The sequence below is a fragment of the Beta vulgaris genome, chromosome 4, assembly GCF_026745355.1.
Source record: "Beta vulgaris subsp. vulgaris cultivar EL10 chromosome 4, EL10.2, whole genome shotgun sequence".
Classification (NCBI taxonomy): domain Eukaryota; kingdom Viridiplantae; phylum Streptophyta; class Magnoliopsida; order Caryophyllales; family Amaranthaceae; genus Beta; species Beta vulgaris.
Genome location: NC_079205.1, coordinates 57,567,169 through 57,576,157, shown reverse-complemented (window position 1 = coordinate 57,576,157; position 8,989 = coordinate 57,567,169). Strand labels below are relative to the sequence as shown.

At 42.5% G+C, this 8,989-nt stretch overlaps 1 protein-coding gene across 1 annotated transcript; it reads left to right on the top strand.

The window, feature by feature from the left end:
* The first annotated feature begins 4,561 nt into the window (after positions 1-4,561).
* On the top strand, positions 4,562-8,473 carry LOC104890533 (uncharacterized). Its single transcript, XM_010676056.3, has 2 exons — positions 4,562-5,990; positions 8,056-8,473. The coding sequence occupies exon 1, from the start codon at positions 4,912-4,914 to the stop codon at positions 5,980-5,982; it is 1,071 nt and encodes a 356-aa protein (XP_010674358.2). The 5' UTR covers positions 4,562-4,911; the 3' UTR covers positions 5,983-5,990; positions 8,056-8,473.
* The last annotated feature ends 516 nt before the right edge of the window (positions 8,474-8,989 follow it).

Genomic DNA, 8,989 nt, shown 5'->3' with positions numbered 1-8,989 from the left:
TTGAGCTTTGATGGCCCTTCTGGGCTCATATTCCAGGCCGAAATCAGCCAACTGGTCAGCCCAATCAGTCATCCGACTGGAGTGGTTCCTGCTTTCTATGACCTTGCGGAGAGGCTGTCCGGTAAGGACCTTGATTTGATGGGCTTGGAAGTATGGTTTCAGCTTTCTGCTTGCCATGACGAGGGCGAAGACCATCTTCTCCACCTCACTATATTTTGCTTCTGCTCCTCGGAAGGCATGGCTTATGAAGTAGACCGGGTGTTGCGTCCCTTCCCTTTCGGCTACCAGAACACACTTAGGGCGTATTCGGATACGGCCAAGTATACAAACAATGTTTCCCCCGGCAAGGGGGACATGAGCTTGGGAGAGTTGAAGATGAAGTTTGAGGGAGGCGAAGGCTTGCTCAGCTTCTTCGTCCCATTCAACTCTTTTCTCTTAAGGGCCTTGAAAAAGAATAGGCTCTTATCAGCCGACCGTGATAGGAACCGTCCAAGGGCAGCTAGACATCCGTTAGGCGCTGCACTTCCCTGACGTTCCGGGGGATTTCATTTCCAGAACTGCCTTGATCTTGTCGGGGTTGGCCTCAATACCCCTTTCATCTACCAGAAATCCGAGGCACTTACCCCCTTTCACTCCGAAGACGCACTTTTTAGGATTGAGCATCATACGATACTTCCTTAGTGTGCTCAGCGTCTCCCTCAGATCGTCTGGTGATCAGAGTGGGCCTTGCTTTTGACGATCATGTCGTCAACATACACCTCGATGTTCCGCCCAACTGATCACTGAAAATTTTATTAACTGTCCGCTGGTAGGTGGCTCCGGCATTTTTCAGTCCGAATGGCATCATTTTATAGCAGTATACCCCTTGCGGGGTGGTGAAAGCGGTATGAATCCGATCATGTTCCGCCATGGGAATTTGGTGATAGCCTGCATTAGCATCCATGAAGCTTAGAAGGGCATGACCAGCTGTCGAATCGACTAACCTGTCTATTTTGGGCAGAGGATGGTTGTCTTTCGGACAGGCCTTGTTCAGGTCTGTGAAATCCACGCACATGCGCCAAGCTCGCTCGGCTTTTTCACCAATACCATTAGCCAGCCATTCCGAGTACTGGCATTCCTCAATGAATCCTGCCTCGAGCAGTTTTTTACCTCCCTGCGGCAGCTTTGCACTTTCCGGACCTTGATGCCTTAGCTTTTGCTTGACGGCTTGTATCCCTCCTTAATGTTCAGCTCATGACACATAATTTTGGGGTCAAGCCCGGCATCTCTGAGGCCTCATAGGCGAACACGTCCTGGTATTCCCTGAGCACTTGCACTACTTGTGCTCTTGTTTCTGGGTTTAGGGCCTTGCCCACTCTTACAGTCCGACCGGGTTCTGTCCCGATCTCTACTTCTTCTCGTCTTCCTCAGCTGGCTGAGGTCGTTCGTACTGTTTGGGGTTTTCTGTTATGTACACCCCCAAGTTCCTTGGTGAACTTTCTTCCCTTTTCTCTTCTTCGAGTCCTCTTGGACGTCGATCTCAGTTCTGCTCTTTAAGCTATTAACATAGCATTCTCGTCCAGCCTGTTGATCTCCCTGAATTTTTCCGACCTTCCCCTCATCTGTTTCGAACTGCATGAGGAGTTGGTACGTGGAGATAGCAGCTTTTGTTTTGTTCAGAGTGGGTCGCCCATTATTATGTTGTATGGGAGGGGATGTCGACCACTAGAAAGTCGATCGGTAGGCTTCTGCCTTTGCCTTTCTCACCCATCCGAGTAGGGAGCTTTATCGATCCCACGGTTGTACCGAGTTACCCCCGAAGCCTATGAGTGGCTGGTCGAGTGGTATGACATCCTCTTCGCTGTATTTCAGCTTTTTCAGGCATTCTAGAGTTATGATGTCAGCGGACGACCCACTATCAACCAAGACTCGCCTTACCCGGGAGTTGGCTACCTTGAGCTCGATGACCAGGGGGTCATCAGGGGTACGCTGACTGGTCGACTGGATTCCCCGAAGGTCATCACAGGACAGTCCGACCGGCTTGGTTTGACCTCGAGTACTTGGTGCTTGAGGTTTTGGAGATGAGCTTTCCTGGCTCGGCCGGTTAGGCCCCCGAAGCGAAGCCACCCGAGATGACCCCAATGTAGCCTCGTGTCCCCACTATTGGACTGACCGACCTTCTGCTTCCCTTCTCTTCACTCGTGTGCTTGAGGTAGCGGTTCAGCTTCCCCTGGTCAGCTAGATTGTCCAATCCTTTCTTCAGTTCCCTACAATCTTTTGTGGTATGACCACATTCCCGGTGGTATCTCGCACCACTGGCTTTTGTCCCTCCGGTAAGCTGAGGTCCGGATGGGTTGGGGATTGGGCAGCATGGACTTGTGCTTGATGTCCAGGTATATTTCTCTTCTGTTTTTATTGAAACGAGGGTCGTTTCCATGATCAGTGAACCTATCCGACCTACCGCCCGTTTTCTGCTGTTTGGGCTGATCTCTGTTTTTCCTTCTTCCTTTCTCTTCTTACTTCCCTCTTCCGAGTGGCGGCAAATATCCGCCGCTTGGATGAACTTTGAGCCTTTGCCATGGCCTCTGAGAAGGTTTTGACCTCACTTTCAGCCAGTGTCCATCTTAGCCGGCCAGGTTGTAATCCGGACATGAGAGCAGCAAAGGCCACAACATCTTGTAGGTCGGATACTTTCAGGGACTCCTCATTGAATCTTTTTATGTAGTCGGCAAGACTTTCATTCTTCTCTTGCTTGACCCCCATGAGGTGCAAGCTAGTTTTCTTTTGCCTCTTTCCGGCCACGAACTGATGGGTAAACATATCCTCGAGTACGTGAAGTCGGTGATGATTCCGGCCGGCAATTCTTGAAACCAATTAGCGCGAGACCTTTCAGTGTGGTAGGGAAGAACCGACACCATGTGGCCTCGCAGCTGGTCTGCACACTCATCTGGGCCTTATACGTGGCCATATGATCTTCCGGGTCGGTTAGGCCCGCGAATGGTTCAATAGTGGCGTTTTGACTTTCCCCTGGGTAGGGGTTCAATAATTTCTCGGCTGAACGGGGTCATGAACTTGAGACTCCCGCTGCCGAGCTTTAGCGGTTTGGACTGAGCGGAGTCAATCGTGCCCCTCACGCTGAGCAGCCTTCGATCTAGGAACTGACGAGCATCATATCCCTGACTGCGGCGTTTCTCGTTAAGGATATTCGAGCTCTTCCGGTTTGCGGCCAGGATTCCCCCTTGGCGATCGGGAGACATGGGTCTCCTCCCTTCGGAGAGCTGCTTCCCGAGGTGCCGACCTCTCGCCCAGAGGTGGGCGCTCATCTTGCCGAGAGGGGGGCCTTTGAGACTGAGTTCTCTCCTTAGCAGCTGACCTTTGCCGGTTAGGCTGGTCATGAAGGGAGCGAGGGTTTCGCTCTTCCCTATGAGAGGGCCTCTGGATATTGTCCTCACGTTGCTGGAGGTTGAGCTGGTTATGCCCTTGCCCTTGCTGGAGAGTGGTCAGCATCTGCATAATGCTTTGTTGCAAGGTTTGTTGCAGCTGAGCTGCTATGAGTGCAATGTCAGCTGTGAGTAGAGGTTGGGGTCAGCGCGTTGTATTTCTCGAGAGGGAGAAGGCTGAAGTTCCTGAGAGAGCTCCAGGTTAGGGTCCAGTGTATGAACCGATGGGGATCTAGTTCGTGCTGACCTCCTTGGTTGGGGTGAGGGTTCCCTCTCAGTTTGTTGAGGTTGGGTAGATCTGTTACGGGCGTTCTTGGAAGGTGCCATGGCTGACTAGCACTGAGATTAAGTCCTGAGTAGCAAGAGAGTCTTTCGAAATGGTGGCGAAGTAACTTTTTGTACTTTCCCCACAGACGGCGCCAAACTGTTTCTGTCTAGAAATTAAGGTTAATGGTCTGTGCTGAACAAGTCCTTAGGTCCGAGCTGGGCTGGTTATCAGTTCACCGGAAACCTGCAAAACACAGAAAAACTACCCCGGGGTTGTTCCGGGATCGCCCCTCCGACGCTCAAGTCAGTTGATGATTGAGGTAGAGAGAGAATCTAGAGTGAGAAGCTCAAGTTAGTTAGGTGAGTATTCAATACCTTTGCATTGATGGGACAAGAGGTATTTATAGTGGTGAGAATTTCCATAAAGTGGTGTGCTGGACATGACAGCTCACTTGGGGATTGGTGATACCTTTTCATTGGATGATTCTGGTGGGACCCACGATCCTTAGATAGCGGTGCCACGTGGCATGATTTCCTTGGAGGGATTTAATGGGCCCAAACAATAACTAATTGGTAACTAATAGTAGTACTGATTATTACTATTTACTAACATGGATGTGTAGTACAGTAGATGTTTTCAGGATCACATTTTTTAAATAGAGTCGTATACGGAATATTTTTTTGTAGAAATCAACTTGAATTTTTTTTTCGTATCGAAGCGGATTATTATCAGATTTGAACTAGATTACCATCCCCTAAATGATATTACAGAAAAACAAAAAAGAGACCAAACTGAATGGCCCATGTAAGAGATTTAGTTGATTTTTTTTTTCATTGACAAATATAATATTTATGCTTTGAGCCAAACACACCTAAAACTATTTTATTCTTTTCTCTCAGTTTTCCATATGCTTTACCTTCATCTTTCACTAAGTAGTTGAAAAAGGGAACAAAAACAAAAAAGAATTCCATATCTCCATTATTCCCAAATCTTCTCTCCACTGTAAAGTACAGAATCAAAAAGTTAACAAACATAAACAACCAAAACTAAAACCAAACACATTTTCCTGAATCAAAACTCAAAAGATCATATCTTTTCACTCTTTATTTAGTCACTCTTCATCAAACCCCAGAAAAAAAATCGCATCTTTTCCCCTTAATTCATCATTAAAATCTCTTCCATCCAACATAGGAGAGAGAAAGTAAGAAAAAGAAACCCAGAAAAATGTTATCAGTAAAGCTGGTGAGATCTCTGGTTCTGGGTGAAACCATCATCAACAACCCATTTACTCATCATCATCATACTCATGATGACAATGATAATGATAATGATAATGATGATGATAATGATACTCATACACATACACATGCTGAGTATGATGCAGATGATGATGATGATGCCCATCTTCAAAGAAGAACACTCAAATCTTCTGAAAACAACAATGAAAAAGATAAACTTAAGAAGAAGAAGAAAAAGATGCCATTGTTATTATTCATCCCAACAAAAGAATTAATTAGTGATACTTTTAGATTAGCTACAATTGCTAGAGATATTGGTATGGATTTTCACCCTTCTTCTTCTCTTTCTCATTTACTCTTCTCATGGCCATCTCCTCCATCATCATCTTCATCATCATCACCATTACAATTACCATCATTATCATCATCATACTCTCCACTTTCACCATTTTCATCATCATCATCAAATAATCGACCATCAGTTTCATCTAATGCAACAACATCAACATCAACATCATCATCATTATCATTATGGGGTAGTACAACAATCCCAAACGACGCCGTTCCTCTCCCTTTTCCTTCTCTCTCTACTTCCTCCTCAATCTCTCTCCTCCGATACTTCGTGTCTCTCACTAAAGGTTTATTCAAGCTTGTTTTTCTTGAAATTGATGATAATTCGAGATTTAGCCCTAATAATTTGTATAATTGTAAGTATAATTACGATAGTTCTTCCAATGTTGTTGCTCTGGTTTCTAGGGTTTCGGGGAAACCGATGAATTCAATGGAGGATTTTTCTAGGGTTTTGGCTGGGAATGGGTGGGCACTTTTTCGGTCGTCGGATAAGAAGAATACGGCGTCGTCTTGTTCTGTGTATATGTTTAGGAAAATGGATTCGCATCGAGTTCGAGCGAAGAAGATGATCAATGGTTGTGATGGTGGTGGAGAGTGTAGGATTAGGGAGCTGAGATTGCCTGCACTTGATTTTAAGAATGGTGTTCCTTTGAGGATTTTGCAGTATATTTTGCTCATGACTGATGATATCTTCTATCTTGCATAAATTATTTGGTAAGTTCTTCATTTTAATTATTTATTGGATAAATGTGGAATTAATTTGGTGAAATTTGGTGAAATTTGGTGAAATTTGGTTTATGTTATTTAATGTTTTGAGTAGAAATGTTAGGGTGAAGTTGAAGATGTTTTTGGCATATATGTTATGCTTGTTGGTAGATTACTCTGAAGTTCAGTGAAGAGATATTCTTGATTGTGTGTAAAATTACTATCATAATTGTTTAATTTTTATTGAAGGTTAAGCTAAATTAGGCAGTTGTATAGAAGGTTTCATATTTTGGGGTCTTGTATTTGAGTAGTATTTCACCTCATTACTGCTACCACTCCTGAGGTTGTGCCAGTTAACGTCGATTTACTCGGTTGCCTTACTAGGGCGGTGTTGGTTCTAATGAAATCGATTAGTCATACTTAAACTATTGATACAAGGCTTAAACAATTACACTCTTTCTAGTTAAATTAGGATTAAGATGTGGTTTAGTTAGTCGTCAAATGAATTGGGATCACTGACCTTTATTCACCATCTTATAGAGGCGGGAATTGGGTATTTTGTTTTATTGGTTATCAATGCAATACCTTAAATTTGTTGTAGCTGGTTGGTGGTTCTTTTGGTTTCTTTTTTTCCCCTTTTTTGGCCAATATATTGCTGTTTGATGCAATTAATCATAGGCTTTACAAGAAAGGGCAAAGATAATCATGATCTTCAACCTTGTGTGTATGAAGTAGTGGCAGAGGAGCTAGATTTTTTCTTAAGTGGGGACAAAGTATGGTATACCTACATCTTGATTGATATAAGGCTATAAGCTAAAGAATGCCACAAAGAATGATCTGAACGTGAATGTAACGTGTCTATGTCTTGAAAACTTGAAAATGATTCGACCTAGGGCCAAGACAGATTGTCTGACCACCTTCGTTACTCTGTTAAGCTTGGTTGATATTATTCTATAGCAAGTTTGTGTCTCATTGTTTGGAATAAACATGGTTGGTTCCTTTTTCTTTTCTTTACTTTCGGGGTGTGGGAAGGTGGGACTGGGGGTTGGAGATGGGGTTGGGGGAAGGGGGACCAGCAAAATTGCTCCTCTTAGCTAGTCTGTCTTCTTCCTAACATAAATGCCAAACTAGAGACGTAGATATATATTGTCTGCACTTTTAAAATTTTCAGGAGCCACACATTTTGTAATGTCACTTTTAATGTATTTTACTACTAAACACCTAGCTGAGGTTTTGTACAACATATTGCCTTCATCCAAAGCTGTCAATTGGGCCGATAAAAACACGTCAATTTCAATCGTAAATCAAGATGTGTTATTTTCTCTGTTTTTTTTATTCGCAAGCTTAGTTGTCTAAATTATGTTGTGATTGTGGTTCAACTTAAAGGACTCTTTTAAGTGCTTTTGATTTTGTTTGAACTCGGGTAGATTTTCACACTATTAGTGCGGTACACCGGTACTTATCATAGTTATGTTACTCTTGTATGCTTCTGCACATTTTTAAACTGAAAGTTGATAAATGTAAAGAGCTGAATTATGTGTTCCTGAATTTGCACTGGATGTTTGACTGATTATAGATCTTTGTAAGGCAAATTTCTTTTTCCTGTAATTTTTTCATTGAAGGCTCGGTTTTTCCCTTTGAGCGTTCATGAATTTATCTGTTTGCCAGTTACCCCCCCCCCCCCCCCCCCCCCCCCCTGAATTTTTTTTTTTGAAAAGCCCCTCGAAATTTTGTTAGTTTTTCTTTTCTACTGCTGTCAAAGAATTAGAAAGAGCTCATATATCCCATTTGATTTTTTTTTTACAAGAGGAAAAGTGATAACAACAGTTGGGACTTGTAACCTGCTAAACATGTACTGTAAGAAGAAAGGGAGGGTGTGATAGGCAAAAGGTCAAAAAAAACAAAATTCCTTTTTACATGTTTACCATGTTATAGATCAATAATTGAGAGTGCTGATGTCAAATTTATTTAGAAAAAAGACAATATCGATGTTCAATGATTGATCAGTTCTGAAGAGTTTGATGCTTGTATTCTTATCCACACAAAATGAACTGATCAAATGAATTTCATTCAGGGGGGTTATGCAGCATGAATGCCGTTTTAGCGAATTTCACGAAGACACCATGCATATGCTGATTCCGAAGCAGCTTTTACTCGACCGGAAAAGCAACCGCTTTTGTGAGCTTCCTAAGAAAGCAAGGATGAAGAATAGCTGCAGAAAAACGCAGCAACAGCGACAACAGACAGCTAGTAGTAAAACCCAGGAATGAAAACTCTTGGAGATAATGTTCTTGTATTCTTGTATACTGCAAGTCTACACTACTAGTGTTCCAACTTCATTTGAGTACAGTTTTCACATTTGAGTTGTTAATATAGTAGACTGTAGCTAGTGGAGTAACACGACTGTATTCATCTGTATGAGCTGTAAAAGAAATCTTCTTTGTACTATGGAGTTGATAAGAATGGAAATTATGGATCACAATCACATCTCAGTCAGTGTGTCATGTGTATACTGGATTGCCATTTTAACAATTCTCTATTTAGGCTCTGTTCTTGTAAGTACACTTCAACCCAACGGCTTTTCTTTGACAGTTTTAGTTCAGCTCACTCTAATTTAGTTCAACCTAAAAGAACAGGGTCTTAATTCCTATAATTTACTTTTTTGAATTTCCTCTAGATTCACATATACTCCCTTTACTCCCATTCAATTGCAATACTTCTATTTTAACACTCATTAACTTTTGTGTTTCATATGCACGGAAAATATAAGCATTTGAAATCTTGTTGGATTTGTCTCAATATGTACTTTATTAATATATAATTTTTATAATTTTTACCAAAGCATAATTAAAAATGTTATTAGTGTAAAATATACAATGAGAAGCATGAATGAAAAGGGAACAGAGGAAGTATAATTTACTTATTCAAGCAACACTTTTAGACCTCCCTTGTGGCTTTTGTTCTAAAAAATGTAGACATCAGCAAACACTCTGGCAACTCATGATCTA

Bases quoted from the DNA above. Each gene is read 5' to 3' on its own strand.
- LOC104890533 (XM_010676056.3), top strand. From the start codon at position 4,912: ATGTTATCAGTAAAGCTGGTGAGATCTCTGGTTCTGGGTGAAACCATC.